Source organism: Carassius carassius, chromosome 17 (genome assembly GCF_963082965.1).
Source record: "Carassius carassius chromosome 17, fCarCar2.1, whole genome shotgun sequence".
NCBI lineage: Eukaryota > Metazoa > Chordata > Actinopteri > Cypriniformes > Cyprinidae > Carassius > Carassius carassius.
This window is the reverse complement of record NC_081771.1, coordinates 12,591,501-12,618,168: the sequence shown is the minus strand read 5'-3', so window position 1 is coordinate 12,618,168 and position 26,668 is coordinate 12,591,501. Positions and strand designations below refer to the sequence as shown.

General features: G+C 34.4%; 1 protein-coding gene across 4 annotated transcripts in view; it reads right to left on the bottom strand.

Moving 5' to 3' along the window:
- The window catches only part of ddr2a (discoidin domain receptor tyrosine kinase 2a), a 29,927-nt gene extending 6,413 nt beyond the window's left edge, over positions 1-23,514 (bottom strand). For all 4 annotated transcript variants that reach the window (XM_059570923.1, XM_059570925.1, XM_059570926.1 and 1 more), the window contains exons 1-9: positions 23,333-23,514; positions 11,031-11,138; positions 5,326-5,428; positions 4,546-4,777; positions 2,844-2,991; positions 2,165-2,267; positions 715-898; positions 252-492; positions 90-155 (exon numbers count right to left, since the gene is read on the bottom strand). In XM_059570923.1, coding sequence (XP_059426906.1) covers positions 90-155; positions 252-492; positions 715-898; positions 2,165-2,267; positions 2,844-2,991; positions 4,546-4,777; positions 5,326-5,428; positions 11,031-11,136 — 1,183 coding nt within the window. In that variant the 5' untranslated portion in view covers positions 11,137-11,138; positions 23,333-23,514. The remainder of the gene's footprint in view (positions 1-89; positions 156-251; positions 493-714; positions 899-2,164; positions 2,268-2,843; positions 2,992-4,545; positions 4,778-5,325; positions 5,429-11,030; positions 11,139-23,332) is intronic.
- Positions 23,515-26,668: the final 3,154 nt, after the last annotated feature.

Sequence of the window (26,668 nt, the reverse complement as noted above, 5' to 3'; positions counted from 1 at the left end):
CGGTCAGTGAAGTCTATTCAAATGGATAATAATGCAGAAACCGCTGGTTCTCGACATATGACTGATTCAGGAACAGCGAAAAATCGGACCTGGCTGAATGCTGATGGGAGGACCGGTTTTGGGGGGAGCCAAGGTTGTGTTGTACATGGCTGTATCTGAAATTAGTGCATTAAACCAGCCATTATACGAAGACTGTGCCATTAGGAAACAATTTGGACAGCGTAGTTGTCTATGCATTGACATTGACTAACCTGACTGGAAGGTGATTTCACTAAACATCATCCAGATGTCAGAAAAGTAGTACTGGCACTTAATAGCACTGGCCATGTGATTGTAGAGTGAGACGGTGACGAAGCGGGCACTGGGGTTGACATCATCCATCACGGGGCTGAATGATACGGGTGTAGCTTCCCAGTCCAACTCCGAGCGAAAGTAACACACCACCTTCTGAAACGTCTTCACTCTTCGGGAGAACATGTTGTTGCAGTGCACCTAAATCAATTTGGATTAAAAGGGAGAGAGAATACAAAGCATTATGGCGGGTGTAAATAAAGGAGAGTTGCGGCATGTAAACCTTTAAGTCACCCAACAATTTGCGATCACTAAATCATGTAGTTCCAGCAATTAGACTGCACTTTTAACAACACACCCTATGAATTTAAAATGACTTGAGAAAAGAGAATCATCAGCGTAGGACTTGACAGACATTTCTACCTTCATGGTGGTGAAGTTGCGGGTGCGGTCAAACTCAAACATGATCTCAACATAACCGTTGGGAAAGCTCTCGTTGGTCCAGCCGACATAGTCATAACCAGGCCATACGTTGTAGACGTGACTGTGTGTGAAATCATCGAGGCCACACATGCCATCCGTCAGCTGTCCAAGTCCTTCTGTCATACTACGGGGGGAAATAAAGCCAGCATACATATTTTTGCATATATATACAAAAGTTTAAAATTTGGGGTAGGTAAGATAATTATTTTTAAGAAATTAAAACTTTAATTTAGCAAGGATGCATTAATTGGTCAAATGTGGCAATAAATGATTCACATTTTGATCAGTTCTTTACATTAATCAAAGAATCTTGGGAAAAACTGTATCAACGTTTCCACCAAAATTTTAAGCAGCACAAATGTTTTCAACAACGATGATAATAAGAATTATTTAAAAAAATAAAAAATAAAACCATACTCGCAATTCTTGAGCACCAAATCAGCTGATTTCTGAAGGATCATGTGATACTGAAAACAAATGGCTGCTGAAATTCAGCTTTGCAATCACATGAATAAATTACATTCTACAATATATTAAGGCAGAGAAAAGCTATTTTCAATTAAATAAATTTTACTCAATTTACTGTTTTTACAGCATTTTTTATAAATCAATGCAGACTTGGTGATCATAAAAATATCCTATTTCAAAGACATTAAAAATTCTTACTGACCACAAACTTGTAAATGGTATTGTATGTTTATATATGTGTTGCTACTTTTCGTTGTGTATAAAAAAAAAAAAAAAAAATCCTTTTTTTTATTTTTTTATATTAAGCCTCTCACATGTATTTAATACCCTGAATACTTAAAATGTTGTGTTCTGTTCTTCACACCATATGGCCACTAGATGGAGCCATTTAAACATTTATCGTTTTTCCCCCGCGAGAGATGACACAGGTTTCTCTTGTGATTGTTTAATGACTATGAATGTGTGGACTTTTACTTTGCACTTTCCTGCCAGCTCTGTCAAGCAGGTAAACACGCTTTGCACTGTGTCATGGAAGGTATTGTTCAGGAAGCAATGAGTCAAGTTCTCCCGTGAACACTGTGAAACCACTGTGACTCTCTTGGGGCTTAGCACCTGTCGTCATAGCAACAAGACAACAACAAACTAGCCTGTCTGCATTGTGTTACTGATCTGGGATCAGTTGTTTCATGTGCCAGGCATCGGGCAAACAGGTCAGTTGAAACCATTCTGATTCTGAATCAGTAGTCAGTCGAGATATATTGACATTTAGTCGTAGATTTAAGATTGTACATCATATTTTGTAGATGTGGAATAAGACTATATTATGTCAAAGCTAAACTGCTACACACTCAGACTTGGACTGATGTAATGTTAAAGGTGTAACAGGTGTAACTTCCTCATTCATTCTCAAGCTTGTACTGACCTGTAACTCATCGCTCCATCATACACTGAATCATTGAGATAAATATGCTGTCCATTTAGAGTCATCTGCTGGCCAAGTGGAGAATTATATGAAACCAAGCCATCTAGAAACAGACACAGGAGAACACTGTCAAAACTTTTTGTTTTTTTTCTTCAGGTGTCCTCTAATGGAAATGTTAGAGGAGGTTCTGCGCTATGACATAATGCTGATTCATCCAACTGAAGGACATTAAAGTTCTCAAAAAAATCTCATCTGCATTTACAATTTCCATAACAACATATATCATATCACTGCAATATTTTTCTAATGTCACAGAGAGAGAGAGAGTTGAGAAGACTGTGTCCTCCTCAGATGTTGCGGTGTCACAAAGACCACATGAAATGTAAAATTTACAATTTACAATTGTGCTCTTCTGGGAAAATAGACCAGAAAAACTAAATAAAAAAAAACTAATGACTCATCTTGCATTACCCAAACTTCTGGTTTCTTTAGAAAATACATTAACATAGAACTGAAAATTGTGTCAAGTGATTTCATTGGCGGTGTCCTTAAAGGGATAGTTTACCCAAAAAATGAACCTGTATGAATTTCTCTTCCATGGAACACCAAAGACGACGAAACAAGAATGATTTGAAGCATTTAACTCCACTTTATTTAGTTCATTAGTTGTCGGACTTACCTAGCCACTCACAGCCGTACAGTTCCACACGCATACAGACGTTCATGGAGTGATCGATGACGGGCATGAAGCGGACGAAACGTGCAATGATGGGGGGCTCCAAGTCCTTCAGCACAATGTCATAGGCATTCCTGTTTCCCTCGATCACCTTAACAACAGAAAAAAAAATGCATTTAGATTTTCAAATTTATGCGGACACCTAAACAACTCACATGCGCTTGTTGAACAGTTAACATTTCATCAAAATCATGCGCATTAACAGTTGCACTTCTAGGAAAGCTTTGCTGGGATCAGAAGTGTCATTGACGTCAGGCCCAGACGATGAGGTCTGGCTCACAGCTGCTGTTTCAATTAATCCCAGAAATGTTTGATTTAGTTCAGATCTGCACACAAGATCCAGTAAATCACTTCTTTCTGGACTTCGCTGTGTACAGAGGCACTCATGCTGGAGCAGGAAAGTTATGTCCCATCCTGAAAAGGTTTGTCTACAGAGATTGTATGGGTGTATGCTTGATTTTATTCACCTGTTAGTAATGGATGTAGGTGAAATAGTCAAACACAGTGATAGGTGTCCACAAACTTTTGACCACGCAGCACATGTCTGCTGCAACACATTCACTACTGGCATATTTTAGCTATGTCACATTCAAATGTGTTTTTTATATTTTGAGTTTTTATATTGTGTTCTCTAGACTAATTAGCAACCATTCAGCTTGCAAAACAAATTTGTATAAATGATATTATAAATTTAATAATAATAAAAATATTACTATTATTAAGACATTCATAACATGAATATAATTTATAATATAATATAACAACTGTTTTCTATTTGAATATAATTTCAAATGGAATTTATTTAGATTTCAGTGACACATGATGCTTCAGAAATAATTATAAGTCATAATATTCTGCTTTGGTGCACAAGAAAAATGTCAACGTTATTAAAAAAGTGCTACTGATTAATATTTTTGTGGATGCTTTTCTATGATAAAGAAAAAGTTCACAAGAACAGTATTTATTTGAAATACAAGATACTATACAAGAACGGGGCTTACTGCTTTAATAAAGCAGTTATACGTAGTAAGGTATGTGAAGGTGGTTTCACAGACTAAAACTGAGCAAAGGAAGTGTAATGATATTAATTAAAACAGTACCCTTCCACCAAACAATGTAGTTCCTCAGAAACAGTTGTGGTTCCAACAAAGTGGTTGCCGGGCAACACGGTAATTTACAACAGCTTAGAATGTGGCTCAACCAATCAGGATCAAGGACCGAAACCCTCCGTTTTATAAAAAAGTATGAATTTCTATACATTTCTAGTAATCTAATCTAATCTAATCTAATATAATATAATATAATATAATATAATATAATATAATATAATATAATATAATATAATATAATATAATATAATATAATATAATATAATATAATTATACATAAATTAATTATAATTAAAAATGAATTAAACTAAACATTTAAATTATTAGTTTATTAAATTAAAAAAGTCAATTAAAAAAATACATTATTCTTAAACCAGTCAAAAAGGTAATTGGTTAGTCGGTCAATCTCTTTTTTCTTCTTGTGTCTCCTTTGATAAAAATGTAATTAATATGAATATATAATCAGTTGATGACATGCATGCAACAAGATGTTGTGTTTTCAATGATAGCACAGAGGCCAGTGTTGCAGCACGTACCTCTTTGCCCTGCCTGTTGCGCCAGGAGATCCAGCGGCTGCCATCACGGCTGTATTTGATCTTGTATGTCTGGGCAAACTCATTCCCAATGCCCCCCGCGTGACGTCCCTGAGTGCCCACCAGAGTGATGAAGTGCAGAGAACGAAGGTCTATCTGCAGGAACTCGTTCATATTCTCAGGTTCTCCTGCTATCTCAGGACACCACGCACCATCTCCTTCCTCACAGTCCAGCCTAAGACACAAAGAACATTCAGAAGAGAATAAAATACATGCAAGAATCTCTCTGGGCTGTACCACAGAGACTGTAGGCTGTAGTTTTCACAACTTACAACTTTCGAAACTGTTTTACGGAGTTTGTTTTTCTACTGATTTTATTTTATTTTTTTCTCAGAAACACATTTCATCAGCTGAACAATCAGTATGTTGTTAAACATCAGCACAATCCGTTTAACATACTGTACTTCTATCCTTCAAAGTCTCTTTTATGTCAAAAATTAAATAAGGTACTAACTTGACTAAGGTCTATGACTTAGTCTAAAATAGTTGGTTTGATGAAGAGGAATGTGTTGGGAACACTAGGAATCAGTGAAAATGCAGAGTTAATATATGGAAGAAGCATAATAACATCATTTTAATGAGGCCACCCATATTTCCCCAGATGTGGTTTGATCCCACCAAGATAACCTGCACTACAGCTCATGGAAAATACTGTGTGTGTGTGTGTGTGTGTGTGTGTGTGTGTGTGTGTGTGCGTGTGCGTGTGTGTGTTTGTGCTCATACCTGCCGTATTTTGCTGCTGTGGAGTCAGACCACTGACTGGAAGCTGAAATATCTTCATCTAAGATCTGGCCTCTGGACATTCCTAACGGAGACCGACACACACCTGTAAAAAAAAAAAAAAAAAAAGTAGTGCTTTTATAACTTTTTTTTTTTTTATCCCATCCATCTTGCAGATATAAATCTAAGCAACTTATAAACATGCAGGCAATATTTAATATTTATACATCATTTTCATATAGCATTTTTATTCCTACTTCCTATGCATTTAAGTGGTTTCCATTTATTTGACTGAATGAACAATAGATATGATAGTTACTAAAATGTAAACACTTTTAGCACTTTTATGAAAAACATTTCATATTACAGATTGATTCATAACTCCATGCAAGAAATACACAACACAGAAATGCAAAATGTTTGGTTGACGTATAAGATCATTTATATGAGATAAATATAGCTTTTTAGATTTCATCATTATAAACTGTAAAAAGCATATAGTCATAAATATTTTTCTTTGTGTTAATTTAATAGAGAACAGCATATAAAACATGTCATCATGGTTTCTATTACTTTTTTCCCCACATTTTACTTGAATTAAATATTTAGAATCTACAGTACTTGGCAACAGTGGCAGGTTGGTTGAAAGTTTTAAAGTCAGAAGGTGGACAAGAATAAATTAAGTCGATTTTTTAAAACTGATTTATAGTTAGATTTGGCCTGTGAGAGGAAATCGGTTTTGAAGAACTCTTGGGTAAACAAGAATGTAGGGCTTTAGACCACCATACCACCAGCTGATGACTGGCACAATTTATTCATTTTGATTGAACAGTATATTTTAGAATCAGTATTTCATATTTTAAATGCAATATCACATAACACTGCCAGAGCAAGAGAGAATATTTATATGAACTCTCTTAATCTCTTGTAATATATTTTTTTTCTTTGAGTATCTGTGTGAAGATCCGGACATTAAAAAAAAAAAAAAAAGTCTACAAGGACACTCCTATTCCAAGTGGCCCCTCCATTTCAACAAAATAGCCTTTGTGATCCTGCCAGCAATAGCAAGGATAGTGGTGAAGGACTTTTTGTCTCTCTTTTCATTTTTTTTCTGTCTCTCCTCCAAATGTTTGCTTAAAAGTCAAGATGGGGGAAACCTCAGAGGCTTGGTTTTGGCAATGACAAGCTGATATAATCCAAAACGAGCTGAATCCCCCAACAAAAAGCTCTTCCAGATGTAACAGAACAGCATCCTCCTCCCCCATCACTCACTCTCTCTCTCTCTCTCTCTCTCTCTCTCTCTCTCTCTGACTGTTTCCTTAACACACATATGCACTCAAGCTTTAGTATAGAGACATATCTATAAAAGCTAACTCTGGGCAATATATATCGAATACTCACAATTAGTGCTGTCAAACGATTAATCGCGATTAATTGCATCCAAAATAAAAGTTTTTGTTAACATAATATACAATATGTGTAATATTTTTTTTCCTAAATATATACTGAATATGTGTATATTTATATTTATGCATAATAAATTAACACAGTAGACATCCATATATTATGTAAACAAAAACCTTTATTCTGGATGTGATTAATCGCGATTAATCTTTTGACAGCACTACTCACAATATTCTCATACTCATTTTTACATTTTACTATATTAAATGATAGCAGTACAAAAAATTATTATACTAAAATGTTTCTTTTAAATGTTGGATATGTAAGTAATATGAGTAAATAAATTACATTTAAATAATAATTACAATGTAATTATTTTTAACTAGTTGTACTGTAACTTACATTCCAACAGTGACTGATTATTTAAATATTCTGATTGAAAAAAAAAACACTTTAAGTTGTTTACACAAAATCAAAAGACTGAAAAATACTAATGTATAATGTATAATAGAAATAATATTTTTCTTTCAGAAATTTCATACATTAAATACTTGTATCACTCGGCTCTAATATTCAGGCACAAAGTGAGAAAATGTATGTGCTTTTGTAACTCAGAGCAGAGCTTTCATAGCTTTGTGAACACAGGCAAAGCAGTGTTAGACAACTGACACGAGAGCGCCACATAGATCAAATGTCTTGCGAATGCCCCATACTATTCGGCTGGAGCAATGATGAAATCAACAAATTGAATTTGTGGTGAATACTAATTAACGGTTTAATAAAATGAAACTAAAAAAACAAAAACAAAGTGCTTGCTCAGATTTACAGGCTCTGACCTGAAATGCAGTCCACAAGAGATTTGTAAAGAATACATTCACAGCTATGTGTATGTTTTTCTACTCTTCAAGAGTGGATGGTTACAGACTCACTATCAGATGGAGTAAACATTCAGTTACAGAGTCTAAAAATATCCTCACTTTAGAAAGGTGGAAAAATACTCATGTTGTGTGAAGAAACTGTGGCTTTTGGTCTTTCCTCTCTCTCTTTCTCTTATGGGCCACTCTGGTCCTGTGCAGTAATTCATTGGTCCGAGTGGCGCTTACTTCCCCCTCCTGCCAACCAGTTTTTTCCATCTTCAATCCTAGTGAATGGCACATTTGTTCCACCATGTTTGCTGTCTAAGTGCAGGGTCCAAAACCTTGCACACACATAAGTATACTAATATACACACACTTTTAATTGTTCACATGTAAACTGCTAAGACAGGCACTTGCATTTTTCTTTTCTTTTCTTTCTTTCTACAGTAGAAAAAAAGTAAGAATCTATATCTCTAAGTGGAAATAAGCAGGGAGTAGGATGGTATAACTACAGTCTTTGGGAATTTTAAGCAGAGGAAAGTTGGCAGAGCAGATCTCATAGCTACTGAGTTCAGCAACACACTTTTCCAGAAGTAGGAAAAAAATGCAGCTTTTTTCCAGCGGAAATATGAAGGGAGCAAAACTGATATTTAAAGAGGTTACAGCTTCTCTCTCCTGGAAAGAACGGAAATTCACCACCTTCCATGGAAAGCTACCATTTATACACTTTTTCTGAAACACTGTCATTATCTTCTGTCACTTAATTGAATTAGTTGAATACCAAACTGTAAATGTGAGAAAGTCTTCTGCTATGACTTATGAGCTGCAGAAACAAATATCTGAAAAACACACAGAGCCTCTGGAGCAAAAAAAAGGGGAAAAGTAAGAAATAGAAGCTGTTTCAATATACTTTACTGTTGTCAAAATGTCTGGTATGTACAAGCCACAGACTCCAGTCTGATTGTTGAATCCATTGTAAACAATCATGCTTGCGCTCCTGCTACATTCAATAATAAACTCAAAGCAAGGTCACATCCTCACACAGAGCTCACACGCAGTTCAATGAGGTTTGAGTGATGGACTCTATCCTGTTACATTTCACCACTCCTTTAGCATGGTGTTCTTTCCTTTCTTACCGCCAGCATGCGAAAAAGAAATTCTAAACTGAAGATTTTTTAAGTGCCTGTGATGAGAAGTAATAATATTCAGCAGCAATTATGGGATACCATGATATATTACTAAGAAAATGCTTCAAAGCACTGTAGTGTATTGATCCAAACTGTAAAACACAGCACACGCAGATTGTAATGAATATTGAGTTTGTTGAGACAGTTATTTCCTCCATATCATTTTAAATCTGTATTTTCAGAAATACGTGCACAGGAACCCTTCATGAATCTAATGAAACTTGCAATTTCTCAAGAACATGTTATGTATGTTAAAGTCCCCATGAAATGGAAGTTTTTTGGCTTTTTGTATGAATATGTTAGCCTTTAGGTTATCTATAAGCTAGTATGCTCCAAAAAAATGCATTTACAATATATAAGCATTCAAAGCTTATTGTCTCTCACTTCCGATTTAGATCAACGGTTTTGATGACATCACTCTGCACTTTAGCTTCTCATCAAACTTTCTGTCCAATCAAATGCTCTCTAGAATCTGAAGTGTCCCGCCCCCTACACAATAAACAGATTCTGAAGTGCAAAACAAAATTGCATAAAAAATTATACAATTACTTAAAATTTTTTAAATTAAGGACTGTGAAACTAGTTTTTCAGTTGTGACTATGTCCTATTAAATCTGTATTTTGATATGAAGTGTACAGGAACCTTCTGAAATGTGTAATTTCTCAAGAATGTGTGTGTGTGGTAAAAAAAATAAATACAAATGAAATAAATATTGTGAAAAAAAAATTCTCAATGATTCCTCTTATTACTATTATGTCTTATGTATAAATGTCTATAAACAATTTACTTAAATTATTTAAATATTATGTTGTTTTTCCACAGTATTTTATTTATTTTTTAATGTCATATTTTTTATTTGTCATGAAAATAATATCACAAATCAAAAACTTAAATGGTGCTAATAATTCGTTTTCCTTTTCCAAAATGTAATTTCTTCTTTCTTTTGTTTTTGGGGTAAAAATGCTTGGCAGGATTCCTTCACCAACTTTTCTCAGATACTTTCAGACCGGAAAGTAACAATCCAGAACATTGAGGCAGCAACAGAACAGCTGAGTGTAATTCTGTTATTTTTGCTTGTACCACAAGCCATCCAAAAACTTTTAAACAATTTAGACTCCCTTCACATAAACCACACAGAGGGATTTTTAACAAAGCATTTTACATATTCCATGTTTACTTTGAAACAGGCCAGACACTACTTTGTAGTTCGACAATTAAACAGTCTGAATTGACTGCCATATCCTCCTCTCGGATACATTAAACACAATATGGCTATAAAAAAAACAAAAAAACATTAAAGAACATTGTGCATTCCTTTTCGTATTACATTGGCATGCTTCTAAACCTTAAACTGCACTACAAATACAAAAATGTTTTAAAACTCAATGCATTATCAGTTAAGCCTTTAATGTCAGCCTACGGCCTTAATTTTTTTAAATATGGCAGAGGAAACTGACACATGATCGGTGGAAGGAAGCAATGTCACCTTGGGTAATCAAATTCATCTGCTTCATAAAGAAACACAGCCCAATATAGTAAAAGAGCACAGTGTGGTTTTCATCCTGGGGGATCCCAGAAGAAACTGCCTCTAGCCGTGGTGGTATTAGCTGCTTTCCAGACTTATGCTTTAGTCTCTACTGTACGGCTGCTCACCGTGAGCTGGCTTCTGGTTTCCTTGTAAAATATAATTGAACCTCACATTGACATCACACTTTCCTCCCCACAAACCACCCATGCTAGAGAGAGAAAGCTAAAGTTGAAAGACACAGATAAAAGAGAAGAAGCCATGAGAACCAGAATGGAATCTGGGGCATCTTCCTGACCTTATTCAGATCTCAAACGTAGATTGATCACAACCACAAGGCTGCCAGTTTCAAAGCTAGTCAAAAAATAACAATGCAGCATGCAGCACTCTGACCTTTAGAAAAACTTTAATTCATGCACTATAAAATCAGAGACGGTGACCACATTGCCACAACAACTGATCTCCATAGTGACTTTCTGAAACACAGCTTTTGAGCAAATTAAAACATTTTCCCACACCACTATAGCTGTTCAATTAGTATAATATTGTAGACTAGTAGTTAAAATTTTCTACAAAGTCTAAAAACCACTGTTATTGTGCTGTTGAGTAAGCCATTAAACCCTAGGCTGCAGTCGCTTTGGATAAAATTATCAGCTTAATGATTAAATTTAGTATATTTCGTTACAGTTTAAGCTATTTAATCTACAGTGAAAAAAAGAATAGATATATATCTACCTGGATTTACTTGAGACTTGACAGCTCCCGATAGGTAAAGGAGGATAAGGAGTGGAAAGAGCATCTTCCAAAGCTGCTTCATCTCAGGCGGAGACGGAACGTTCATTCCTGGAGAATGAGACACATGGTTAAAAAAAACGTATGACTTCATTTCACCACAGACATCCAGGAACTGCTCTCTAACATGATTTCTCCTTAATAAAACTAAAAGAGGAGTCAATACTCTGTACCCTAACAATCCTCGAGCAAGGTTCAGCCCAGGTTTAAATGGCATCAGTATTTATACATTAAAACAACATTGTCAGTATTCATCATCATGTCATTATGGCATTTTAAACTGTCAAAGATATTTTGAAGAATCTCAGTGTTTTTTTTCCATCCATACAATGGCAGCCAGTGGGGCACAGTGAGGTTTTATACTCACATTTGTACTCAGAAACATTCTTCAAAATATATTTTTTTGTGTTCCACACAAGAAAGAACGTAATTCATGTTTGAGGCGAAAAGAAAGCAATTTTGCTCATCTACCACCCACACCTTAAAAAAAGAGTGTCTGAAAAGCTAACAATCTCATTTACATTCCATATTCTGCAAATCTGTTGGCTTGAGAACTGTCTTCATCCTTTTAGTTTTTATTCTCCAGTTATGAAAAGGCACTGAGGCATGACACAAATTTAATGGGAAAACACGTTGTTGTTATTTTGAGGCGATGGTTTTAATTTGGTCTGTAAAGCTGCAATAATTGCCTGCGGAGCATAATGGAATTTCCATATTCATTATACTGACGTGAGAACAGCAACAACTATGGGAAAACTTCATAAGGCATTGTGGCTAGGAGAGAAAAACTTGACAAAGAATTCAAAGAGAAAATACATGCTCTCTGGGTTTACTTGACTAACTACTGGCCATCAACAGAGCCTTTTATGAAAGTCTGAACTTTGAGCAAACACAGACACACAATAAACTAGCCAGCACTTTTTAATATTCATATTTACACTGATATATTATGCAGCTGTCTTAGTTTTATGTATGCTATAAAAAGGTTAGAAAAAAATGGAACACCGCAAAATTTTTTAATTACTTTTTTTTTTTAACTTCATTATTACAAATTCATTTAAATACCTGACATACAAGTTTCAATAAAAAATATATTAAAGTATATTTTAGGTTACCCCAAATGCTTTCCAGTACATTCTACAGTACATTTTAACCATATTTCATATGAAAAAAAAGAAGTAATTATGAAATTATGGTAACACATTGTTTTAAGTACCAATTCTCTCTCTTAACTAGCTGCTTATTGGCATGCATATTTCTAGCATACTGGCCATTTATAAGTACTTATAAAGCTCATATTAATGCCTTATCCTTCAAGACCAAATTTTAGATCCCTTAATCCTACCATATACCTAAACTTAGCAACTGTCTTACTATCTATTGATATGCAGTTTATTGAGGGTAAACTCTTAATAACAGTGAATATGTGTTCCTTATTCTAAAGCATAACTGAAATTACATATAAAGATGAACTTAAGTCCTACTTAAGTTGGCCAAAAGTGCAACGTGCATTTACTATCAATTTAATCTACAGTTTAACACATTTTCATTCAATTGCAATAATGTCTGGAAACATTAGATTTAGTTTGGCAAAAGTGCAATTTCTTTTCACAGGTGACCTTATAATAGTTCATATTTAAGTATTTTATATTTATAGACAATATGAAGTAGCTTAAATGTAGCTCAAAATACTTTTCAATTCAATTCAAGTTTATTTGTAGAGCGTTTTTCACAATACAACTAATTTCAAAGCAAAATGTAAGTTTCTACATTACTATTAAGATTATTAACAGCAATCATGATAATATGTTGTGATCAAACTTATAGCAAAGTTTGGTAGTTTTGTATGTTGTTTCACGGCATCATCTGAGGTCTTGTCTTCTATCATTACGAGCTTCTTTATGTAAGAGAAGCATTCAGCTTAGCTTAGCTAATTCCTCTCTAGAGTAGTTAGTAATTTAGTTAACTACACAGTCTTGCCAAACACTATATAGTACATGACTGCAATGTGTGAATATATCTTATATAGCGATCGATTAAATGTCGCAGATATTTGAATGTAACCATCGCCTCTTGAATACCGTTTTTTGTGACCGCCAGATGAACACAAGGGCCCTTACTTATATTTAATAATATTTTAATGAAATGCACAATTGCAGTGCATTGGCCGAGCATTCATGTCTGCATTTGTCTTCTTGCATTGAGATGTTTCTGGCCTTAACATAAAAAAAAATTGTATAAAAAAAAACTGACCAGGGGATGTGGAGTGTCTGACTGTGGGTCAGACGTTACCTCAGAGAGTGTGTTATGCCAATACGGATGACCAGTTCAGTCAAAATATCACTCCCACCTTTACTGATCATAATATGAAATAGTACTGGCTTACTACATTATTATTACACAACATGTATGTTCTCAAGAACCAATGAACAACAGAACTGCTTATGACACATAATTAGGGGAGCTGTAATGTCAGGATATATTGTACAAAACTCCAATTTTACATGCCAATTTCATTCAGTAAACTATACTTAGTCTTATAAAGACAGATGCTGCAGACTAAAACTAAATTTGCTTTAATTATAATGGAGAAAATGAAACGCACATGCTGGACTGTAAACAAGCGCAGGATTACTCACTGCTTTTGACTGTGCATGACTGTCCTGGACGATTGAAAATTTCTTAACACATGATTCATGACGAATTATGTAACATAAAAAAAATCATCATATGAACTCACTGTCATTTCACTCAAAACCCATCAGTTATTTTCTAAATTTTCATTTGTGCATGTACTAAACGCTTTTATCCAAAAAAGGAACAATGTAATTTGTCCAATTAGTCAGCAACATTACACACAATGTATTACACAATGCCAGATTTATTAGTCAACTAGATTATTAGACAGTCTATATGCTGAATAACTATATATAAAAACCTTATAAAAGTTGGTCCATACTACATGTGTGCTATATCCTTGGAGCAAAGTCATTGTAATTGAATGGAAAAGAGTCGTTTTTTATTACGATACACAATGTCTATTACTAAATACAACCAATCTTGTAAAACCATCATTTCTAATATTGATGTCTTCAGTAATCAATCTTTGTTATATCACTAGAAACTAAACATGCATTTTATAATTGAAACAGCAGCATGCACATTTATCAAAGTTATTCAAGTTCAGTCTTTAAGGTTGGGACAAAAGTGACTTTGGATCTCTGCTGGAGACCTTAAGAAGCCAAGAAAAGTCTTCATCACCAGCCAAACAAAACTCTCCTCACAGGATTGAAGTAGGAGTGCCCTATATAACAAGAACATGTGTGATCATCAGGCAGATGTCTGCCTCTTTTGCCTCATTTAAGTTTGAGCATTTCAAAGAGGTTTTAAAAGACCAACAAAGGCCTTATAGACTCAACATACGACACATCTTTGAACATTCACTACATTAATAAGGCACACTAATCAAAGGAACTCCCTAAGGGTATGATAATAAAGTTTAATGTGACTTTGGTCGACCACCAGCATTTGTACTTGATGTATATTATAAAGTATTTGGGCATTTCTGACACACTAAGAATGAACGAATTTCATTGTATTTCTTTTAATAGATGTTAATTGATGGAATAGATAGTTTCGGTCTATGATTATAATTGGCTGAGATGCGTTCAAAGCCATTTTGCCTGAACAACCACATTGCTTAGCAGAAGAATTATTGAATCATTGTTAAAATCATTGTGGTGTATGTATGTATATGCAGGCTCCACATTATGGCTAGACAGCTTCTTGGGCCCTATTGAAACAAAACAAAACAAAACAACACAAAAACAAAACTTCAATTAAATATAAGCAATAACCAAGAAATGAAACAAACAACACAAATTCAATTAAACAAAACCTTTAACAAATAAAAACAATAAAACACAACTCAACAAAACAAAATAAAACAAACAAAATAAAAACAAAAAACTAAACAAATGAAACAAAACAAAAGAACAGTTCACTGCGAAGTGATTTTGAAAGCGGCAGGGCTCTAAGAGCTCAATAATGATAAACAACTCAGTTCTTCCTTTTTTATGGTGGCTCTTACAAATGTGCTTTGTCTCCCCAGGGACAACCCTGTTTGGTTAACACGTGTGACTCTGCAAACCTCTGTGTGAACTCCCAAGCAGAGCGGATACCACACACACGGGAAAGAGCTGGGTTACAAGGACCCTCAATTATTTGCTGCAGTGCATACCGGGGTTACAGCGCAGAGGGGAGGGATTCTTTGGTGTGTTATTTTGCCAGCATTTCCCAAAGTCACATTCCCAAGTGTCAAACACTTAACACTTTGTTTTTTTTTTTACATTTCAGAGATATCAGAAGATTGTCAGTTATTGCCACTGCAAAGTGCAAATACAATATTATATTGTATAGCATTATTGTATTTATTGTGTATTGTCTTTAAAGGGGCCAAATGATGATTTCTATTTTTTCTTTTCTTTAGTGTGCTATGTAGTTATTTGTGCATGTATGAGATCTGCAGAATTTATTCGATCTAAAAGAGAAGGCTGATGCAGACCGGGCTAAAACGTCTCATCCAAATACGCCCCCACATGTTTACATCACGATGTGGAAATATTTGTGTAAGGCCACCCAAATGTTCATGCAAAGAAAGTAGGCATGGTTACAGGAACCGCAGTAGAATTGATGCAGCCATGTTAGGGAGACGCGAAAGCAAAAGCACTTTATTAGGTCTTCCGGAAGTAGATGCACTGAGGAATCATTGGTTAAGCTTTATTTACAACTGAACAGCACAATCCATATGTTCAAATTTGTCCAACGCATTTTATGGGCAACATTTTTGTGAACCTAGGAGACTAGCATATACAAAGCTTTCTGTGCAAAGGCTATTTCAAAAAAAAAAAGCAAATAAAAAATGGGTAAATTCCGACTTTGCTACAATCTGGCGCTTATTCTGAATCTGCTACTGTATGTTTTCATAATAGTTAAAGTATTTGCTATTGACTGTTCAAATGCAGAGTTATTTTTACTCTTTACAAAAAATCCTTTGTAATATTTTGCATGTCACTTTCAATCATTTTAACACACTTTTTGCTGAATAAAAGTATTTATTTGTTTGTTTAACAAATCTCACCAACCCCAAAGTTTTGTGCATTACATCATTTTAGTGTATCATGATGATTTCCACAAAAATATTAAGTTATGTTTTTTGAGCACCAAATCAGCAAAATGAAATTATTTCTGAAAGATCATGTGACACTGAAGTATTGAGTAATAAATAATATTAAATAATAATAATATATGTAAATAAATAATAATACTACTGTTTTTACTGTATTTATTATGAAATAAATACAGCCTTGGTGGGCATACAAGACTTTCAAAAACAAAAAAAAACCTCTTAATTATCAAACTTTTATAAAAAAAAAAAATTCTAGTGTACAATACCTTAATGATCTATGTAAAAACGAACAAAACAACAACTAAAATAACAACAAAAAACAATCATTTTTCTCATTCTCTCAGCCATTCTCTCAGTGTATGTTGGGAGTTTATTATTTTCAAATGCATTTCAAAAGGTCCCTCAAGTATTCCCGAACTTCACTGAAACGTGGTAGTTTAGGTCCCTCAGTTTATGCTAAAACATACTTTAGGCAAAGTGTGAACGGAGAAGATGATCTAGGTCACACTGAGACTCTAGTCGACATATGGAATCACTGGACGGTTGCCTCTGAAGCATTCATATGTGCTCTACACATTTACAGCATAATATATGATTACACGGCCTGCTGTGTTGGAAATTTGTACCAGCCCTACAAGGCCATTCCTCAAATGCCACCAATCATGGTGTTCACATTGAGTGATCCTGCAAGGAGGCAGATGAGAATAACTTAAGGGGACACGGGCAGACGGGGCAAGTAATAAAAGATTTGTCTCTAAAACCAGCCAGTATGCTAGCAGCATACTGCATTATCAAGCTGTCGTCGTGACTTTAACACATAACTTGAGAAGACAAAGTAGGTAAACATTTCAGAATATGGATGGTTTTTTAAATTTCAGACACTTCAGACTTTCAGACAGGACCATTTCAAGACTGGCACGTTATATTTAGCAGCTGTTAAAGTTTCTCATTTGTGTCACCCAAGTACTTTGGAATGTTTAAAATCATTTTCCCAGCGACTCGAAGGAATTACAAAGGAAAGCTCATGCAGCAGCTTGCTAAATCCTCTGCCATGCTTCATACACTTCAAAGAAGACATTAGAACTTAAATAGTCTGCATTAAAAGTATACGTAGTCAATTAGTATTAGGAACATACAATAATAAAAAAAATGGGGTCAGTATTTTTTTAAAGACTTTCCACAAAAATATTAAGCAGTCCAAATGTTTTCAACGCTGACCATAAGAAATGTTTCTTGCATGCCAAATCAGCATATTAAAATGATTTCTGAAGGATCATAAATTATAGAAATAAATTACATTTTAATAAATTACATAAAAAACATAAAATATATTACAATAGAAAAGTGTTATTTATGTTGTATAAATTGTATAAAATGTCTTTCAGTATTTTAATCAAATCAATGCTGCATTTATTATCATAAGAAACTTCTTTTTATGATACTCTTTTTGGACCGGTTACCTGAGATTCAGTTAATACTTAAAAACATAAGCCTTAGAAAAGTGGAATGAAATCTCCCGCATGATCTAGTCTCTGTTTCACTGAAAAAAGAAGATCCATCATGATTTTTTCCAAGTATATTTGTTTTAATGGCTTAATGCGAGGAATATTCCACATGGAATTATGAAAAAAAAAATAATAATTTTTTGCCATCTTAGATGAAGTGTTGATACTTACTAGCACACAGTGTTTATTAATGGAAACTTTTTAACACGTTAGCTTTAAGGTTTCATTTGTTGACATGAACTCACAATGAACCATACTTCTACAGCATATAGCTCCGTTATGTTCATTTCAAAATAATCAGTCATTTTTAAATCAAAAGCTGCATCACTTAATATTAATGAATAAACTCAGAACTAAAACAAACAATGAACAAATTTACTCATATTAATTTAAAATTACAAATGTTATGAAATCAAATAAAAAGCTTTGAATTACTCATTGTTAGTTCAGGGTAGTTAATGCATTAACACAAATGAGGGAAAGAAAAGTGTTACTAGAACTTTTAAGTTCTCTTGACTTTAAGATGCTGACTAAACGAAATAATTCTCTAATCTTATATTTGATACATTAGTATGCATATTACAAAAGCATACCTGGAACAGAATGGTGCCTTTTATAGGTCAAAAGGTAAATTCCCAGGAAACGTAAGGACTTTAATTTACGTATACATATGAAAAGTTTATCTGCATAAAAAACATAAATCATTTAAAAAATAAAATAAAAAAAAAATCATGTTTTTTTTGTTGTTATCATGTTTTAATTGTGTTAGTTAGCTGTATTTTTTGTTATTTTTTTACCTAATCAAAATAACCAACTGCAGTTTGATTGAGATTAATTGGAATGCACAATGAAAAATCATGATTTTTGAAAATTATCTGAAAGTTATCTGTTTTTGCAAATTAACTCTTCATATACTAGTGTCTGGTAAAAGTGTCTGACATATGCATGAGTGTATAATAATACGTGTATAAATAATAGTTAATAGTTGAAATTTCACTCATAATGGTTGAATGGGAAAAATATGTAGTGCGATATATCAAAAGTAATATGAATAAATAATCTCACAAGAACTTAATTTTTAAAGACAGTTAATTAGTCAAGCGAAAACAAATTTAAAAAATGTATGAACTAATTTGGTGGGATTTAGAAAAAACAACAAGAGCTGTCATTATAAATATTTATTTAAATTAATTCTGCAGATTATTGTGCACAACAAGGTTTTTTATCCAGAAAAAAAGTACTGTGAATAGTAAAGCTTTTAAACATCTTAGAAGCCAGTTTGATTATTATTATTTTTTTTCCTGTTAATAATATTAGCAAGTATATAAAAAGGTATAATTCCCATTGGGGCAATTAGTATACCAGAGTTAGGAAAACTTAAAATATGAAGGGTAAAAAAATAGTTTTGTCTGTTTAATAGTATAGTTTGGTGGTGGGAAATCAGTTTTCCAAATATCCCCAAGATTCTAACCATAAACAGACTCTCAGTAACAAGCTAAAATAATATTATTGAGAAAATATAATTTGAGAAAATCACACTAAAACATCTTTTTTATCTGATAACAATATTTAAAGAGAAACCATTAGTGGATTGAAGGACCTTATTAAACACAACACCTCACAGTACAGAGGGCCAATAGTGCACACGAAGGCCGTGGCCCTGGTGAGACCTCGAAGAATAAATATAGCAGGATTTAACTGATTCCAAACCACAATACTGGCTCTTCAGTGTAACACATTACACGACGTCTTCTAGGTGCTTTAGTCAACATCATTCACATGCAATAGGTGAAGATCGCTTTAAAAGTAAAACCTCGGCCTCGCACAGAGCCTGTCTACCTCATAAACAGCATGAGGCCCATATCAGGAAAAAGGAAATGAAAGTCAAAAATAGTGTCAGTGATTTTGCAATGAGTACACAGTGTGCTCTTTGAATTTAAATAGAGGAGTGCATAGCTAGGTATGTCTGCAAAAGCTACTCCATTTTTACTGTTAAATTAACATTTGGGATGAATGCAGGATTTTACAGGTAAGTGTTTTCTTAATGTGCTGTGAAAACCACAGCAATAAAGAGAAATCGCACTTTATATGCAAAGCTTTTATTGTCCTGCACTTTTTCCTGTGCCACATCAAGGATGCTTGAGCCATGTTTTAATATTTAAAGGGGTCAACTTTTTTTTTAGGATGGACAGAGATAAATGTTATTCTATATTATGCTTATATTCCAAAGATTAACAATTTACAGTAAGAGTATATGCAGGTTATAAAATAATTAATAGCTTTCCTATATATTTTGTTCTGAACATAAACAAATCCTAACTCTAACCAGACTATCATTCAAGAATAGAGCACACAAGCTAATGAAAGTTTCATATGGATTGGAAGACAGATAGGTCATACTTTATCTAAAGGCCTCAATTAAACCTCATTGCACATCAGTGTCAAAATCTGGTTTCAATTTGTGGCTCTGTAAGTGAGAGCGTTCCAAGATCTGAGATCGTCACTTAACCGACCAAATAACCCAAAAAATGACAGTGACGGGCTCTTCAAACGCCACCTTTCAAGACAACTATATGCACTTTTGGTTATGCTGTAGAGCCTCCCTCCACTGCTGACTGCAATTAACTGTCAGGGTTTTATCATAGGCTTCAAAAATGATGGCAGTGAGAAATTCACAATCATGCATTTCAAAATCTTATACAGTTTTTAGATACTTACTTCAGGATAAGATGACACTAACTTTCTCCAAACATTTCTACAAAATGTAAAAAAAAGAAAAAACCTGAATAAAACAAAGATTATTGGAATGTGTTTTAAAACAAAATACCATTTCAGTTTTTCTACTTCTAAATTTCATGTTTACTTCACTGTGTTATTTGCCATTTTTTTGGTGAAATTTACTAGCAATCTCTACACGTTTTTTTTTTCTTCCAATGTAGCTTAATATAATTCAGAGTAAGAGTGCATCTAAGTGTAATTCAGATCTGAAATGAGCACAACTACAATAGTGCACTTTATTTGGCATACTACGTACCACTTGAGTGAATGGATCTTATTTGCCAGGCAGATATACACAAACACCTGTAAATTTAGGTATGAAGAAAACATGTGTTTTTCATTTGAAACCTCTTTCATTCCTCCCTAAAGCAATGGTCATATAGCACTGCAGATATTTTACTTTCATGGAAATGCATAAATCCAAATCAAATGGCAGTTCCAGCAAAATTAGAGCCAGGTGAACGCAAAAACAGATGCAAGTGCAACGACACATGTTACAGTGTCATGAGGTTTTGTGATGAGTAGATGTTTTTTACTTTTCTCCTAACCTATTTGGGGTAGCACAGGTGACTGAAAAACATCATTTTGTATTTTTAAACAAAAGTGAGCAAAATTGTATGAACAATTCTGGTGAACTTCATCGGAGTGTGCACCTGCACAAAACACACTGGAATGTAACATATATTCTCTCCTGAGCTTTCTGACTTAAATTACACTAGTGGAAAAAACCTTTTCCGTTTCCTTTCTGAAAGCAACAGTTTGTTTATGAAGTGTTGCATGAATCATACAAGTCTCAAAACAAGCAGTGGGTGCTTTCCTCCTGAAACGTCAATGAAACATATTTCCAAAAGTGCAGATTTAAGGTAAAAAAGTTTAATGCAAATATAGTTTAATGCTTATATATATTTTATGATTAAGAGCGATGCTTTTATATTATACGATAAAAACAGTCTGCCATGTAATACAGATCGTTTTCATAAACATTTTCATTCAATGCAAAAATGCATACACTGTACATACAGTATCTCTTTGTATATCCAGACTCAGGTTAAGGAGGAACAATAAAAAAATTATAAGGCATACAAACATACTCTGTTACCTATTCAAAATCTTACATCAGTGTAACAAGTGAGAAAAGTAGTCTTTTTTTAAAATCTTTTTTTAGTAAGAAATAGAGTATTAAATTAACTGCAACCAAATCTAAAGTTAAAAACAATGGTTGAATGGATGAATGGTTTCACAGTCCAATATTAAACTCCAAGTATAATTATGATGTAATGTACAATGACTCAATAGTAATTATTAATAGCTTTGCAATGTAAGCATCACAAAAATATGTAAATGCATGAATGCGGTACTATACATATCATTACTAAAGGCCTGGCTTAAAATTAAGTATTCAGAGTTATTCATTATGTATCAGGAGTCTCTGTGCCGTCTCTTTATCCACTAAGCGGTCTGAAAGACATTGAAGATATCGGCATACAGGATTTCTATTACTCCTTACCGTGCTTGCACCCAAAAGATATGTGAGCACTAAGCTGAATTACACATCATTTATCCCTCAGTCAGGCTTGAAATTCTTCATTGACATCAATAGTTGAATTGCATACTGTGAATAAGAAGCAAACGTTTTAAAGCAATATTACTTCAAATGTTCATTGTATTCAGTATCCTGATTACAGCGATCAGCCGTTCGCTGAGATCAAAAAACATTAAAAATAAAAACAGCTTGGGCTTAAATTAAAGCTTTGGATTCTTAAATGCTTACATAAATTAAGGATATATAAACTGACCATACACAGTTCAGATGAACCATATGTTGATGTCTTGTAAAGGTCATCACTGTGTAACACCGGCAGTAACACCTACACACACCAGGTTCAGTCGTACAGTGGAAGGATATACAATACCTCAAAATTACATTTAAAAAGGTCAAAACAAGTAACAAACAAATCAGGTTTTCTCATAAACCAATCTGTATCGAGGTGATTTTATAGAGGATCTATGAAGTTGGTTCACTTCAAGTTTACACAGGTGGTTCTATCTTCAAGTTCACACAGGTGGTTCTATCAACCAACAACAGGTGTAAATTTGTAATTTATGATGATTATACTATATTATATATATACTATATATAATTTACATTTTAAAATGTGTGCTTATCAAAATATAAAAAAATATTTTATAATCTTTTTAAGAGAGGCTCAACTTCCCAAATACTTGTGTATGTGTGTATCACAGCCACCATTCAAACTTAATTAGAATTAATAGTAAATAGCGTCCTCACGTTAACTTATAGAAAATTTTATTCTTAATCTGACAACTATGAAAGGGGCACTTTTTTAATTTTACAAAGATGGATAGAGAAGGAAAGGAAACAAGAAGGAGACAGTCCTGAGGGACAACAGGAGGAACTAATAGGTTACAGTAATACATAATTTCCGAGCAAAATCCAGTATTTTGAGTACACTTTCGTGAAATTTCACAAGCTAGAACATACGATAACTACCTTGCTAAAAAAGTCAATTCAGAACAGCTGGTTTGCAAACGTTCTCTGGATCAAGTCGCTCTGCTATCCGCTATTTTAGTCTGCCATGCAAACAGTGGCTGTCCTATGCAAGTTTTTAACAAAAAGACAACGGAACAGCACTAATACACGTTCAGTAGTTCTAACGCCATTATAATCAGCCATATACTGTACATATTCGCTTGAATCCAACAAAGGAAATGATCGAAAGAAAACAAAGAAAAGAGACAGTATGCAAACTTACTGCTTTGGCTGCTGTTTTCAAACCATTTGTCCAGGGATTTCTTAATTCCAAATAATGTGTGTGCAATCAGGAGGATAAAAACAAGGCTTTTTCTTTCACTCCGAACCTCTTTCAGATCTCACATTCAGGCACAGTAAGCTGATGTAAGACACCGCTGGATGAGGGGAAAAAAAGAGCAAGAGCGGGGGGGGGGAGAGACGAAAAAAATGAACATTCTGAGGATTCTTGGGGAAAATGCCAAAAGTCCCAGAATTCTTCGTGCCATACAGAAGGTTTCAATTAAGTCAGACTCTTGTGGCCAATCGGAGAAGATTTGGAATATTCTTTCTATTTAAAAAAAAAAATTTTTACAGTCCAACATCATTTAAAAAAAAACGTCTTAATTCAGGACATCAAGTATTAACTTTAATGTCTTTCAGAATGTCCTGAATATTTTATGTGCATATGATCTAAGTTATTTTCTTTTGCCATATGTTGGCCCTCACTTCTGGTAGTGATTTAACATTTATTGAAGGCGCAGTGAATTTTTCTTTCCCTGTGTACGTTTCTTTGCATTTATTGTCCTGTATCTTGCTTATAAAAAGTATTAATTAATTCTTGGAATCGTATGGATAGGGTGGGAGCTGTTACCACAGCTAGATCTAGTTGTAACGGTTGTAGTAACTGTTGAAGCTGTTAACTGTTCATCCATTTAAAGTGATTAAAATACCCATCACCCAAAAAGTGATTTAAGTGATTGTTAGGTAGTTCTCAAAGACTTGTGTGAATTTAGTTTGCTTTCCCTTTAAATCCCTCCTCCATTTCTATACAGGAAAATCATTCTGCAAGATAATGGGAAAAGCAGTCCCAGCTTTTTCTCTCTTTTTCTTTCACCATTAGCTTTGGCTAGAGACAGGATATTCAATTATAATTTATAGATGGAAAACTGATACAGAACTATTGTTATAGTGAAGAAAAAGCAATACAAATTCAAAACTTCTCCACTGATCTGAAGAAACACTGCCTAATTTGATTACCACTAAAAATCAAACAGTTTCCCAAAATTAAAAGCCTAAAGAATGGCTCCTGAGTAGCTTGTCATTATCCAAAACCAACAAAAGTACATTATTTGCACTAACCCTCGGCCTGGGATTAAAGGTCCTTCTCAAAAAATTAGCATATTGTGATAAAGTTCATTATTTTCCATAATGTAATGATAAAAATTAAACTTTCATATATTTTAGATTCATTGCACACCAACTGAAATATTTCAGGTCTTTTATTGTTTCAATACTGATGATTTTGATATACAGCTCATGAAAACCCAAAATTCCTATCTCAAAAAATTAGCATATTTCATCCGACCAATAAAAGAAAAGGGTTTTTAATACAAAAAAAGGCAACCTTCAAATAATTATGTTCAGTTATGCACTCAATACTTGGTCGGGAATCCTTTTGCAGAAATGACTGCTTCAATGCGGCGTGGCATGGAGGCAATCAGCCTGTGGCACTGCTGAGGTGTTATGGAGGCCCAGGATGCTTCGGTAGCGGCCTTAAGCTCATCCAGAGTGTTGGGTCTTCCGTCTCTCAACTTTCTCTTCACAATATTCCACAGATTCTCTATGGGGTTCAGGTCAGGAGAGTTGGCAGGCCAATTGAGCACAGTAATACCATGGTCAGTAAACCATTTACCAGTGGTTTTGGCACTGTGAGCAGGTGCCAGGTTGTGCTGATAAAAAAGGAAATCTTCATCTCCATAAAGTTTTTCAGCAGATGGAAGCATGAAGTGCTCCAAAATCTCCTGATAGCTAGCTGCATTGACCCTGCCCTTGATAAAACACATTGGACCAACACCAGCAGCTGACATGGCACCCCAGACCATCACTGACTGTGTGTATTTGACACTGGACTTCAGGCATTTTGGCATTTCCTTCTCCCCAGTCTTCCTCCAGACTCTGGCACCTTGATTTCCGAATGACATGCAAAATTTGCTTTCATCCGAAAAAAGTACTTTGGACCACTGAGCAACAGTCCAGTGCAGCTTCTCTGTAGCCCAAAGTGGCTTGACCTGGGGAATGCGGCACCTGTATCCCATTTCCTGCACACGGTGGCTCTGGATGTTTCTACTCCAGACTCAGTCCACTGCTTCCGCAGGTCCCCCAAGGTCTGGAATCGTTCCTTCTCCACAATCTTCCTCAGGGCCCGGTCACCTCTTCTCGTTGTGCAGTGTTTTTTTGCCACACTTTTTCCTTCCCACAGACTTCCCACTGAGGTGCCTTGATACAGCACTCTGGGAACAGCCTATTCGTTCAGAAATTTCTTTCTGTGTCTTACCCTCTCGCTTGAGGGTGTCAATGATGGCCTTCTGGACAGCAGTCAGGTCGGCAGTCTTACCCATGATTGCGGTTTTGAGTAATAAACCAGGCTGGGAGTTTTTAAAAGCCTCAGGAATCTTTTGCAGAGTTAATTAGTTGATTCAGATGATTAGGTTAATAGCTCGTTTAGAGAACCTTTTCATGATATGCTAATTTTTTGAGATAGGAATTTTGGGTTTTCATGAGCTGTATGCCAAAATCATCAGTATTAAAACAATAAAATACCTGAAATATTTCAGTTGGTGTGCAATGAATCTAAAATATATGAAAGTTTAATTTTTATCATTACATTATGGAAAATAATGAACTTTTATCACAATATGCTAATTTTTTGAGAAGGACCTGTATGTACCTTCCTCAAGTACAGAAAAGTGACGGATACAAAGAGATCCAGACTGTGGATCGTCTATATTTGAACAATGAACTTTTGTGCAGGCAACCTAGTTTTAAATCTTAGAGGCCTTCCATTAAATATATCCTCATGATTGCAACACTGCACATTACTTTTCCAAGAAATTATTCTCGAATTTCTAAACTTTGTTTATACAGGGATTGAGATTGATGGGCCTACAGTAGGTCAAGGCATATTTCTATTAATTTCTTCACTATAGCAATGAGACAAAAGCTGTCCAGATTCAACCATGTGATTAGTGTAAACAGATACACTTCAAAATGTTTTAAAACCTTTCTCTATTCAGCTTTTTTTGTATTAGGGTACAATGAAACCATTTCAGAATTCCTTGAGAACCAAATTAGGTGGCAGGAACTGATACTTTTATTGGCAGTTGAAGGCAACACGTATCCAAGAATTCCGAGAAAATGTTTTCAACGTATCCAAAAGGCAAAAAATACCATGCTTAAAAAAAGATTTTGAAATATGTCTGTTTATAGTAATCACATGCTTGAAACCAGGAAGCATTTGTCTCTGTTTTAATGTGAATGCGAAAATTGCAGCAATTTTCTCAAATGCCAAATTATATGT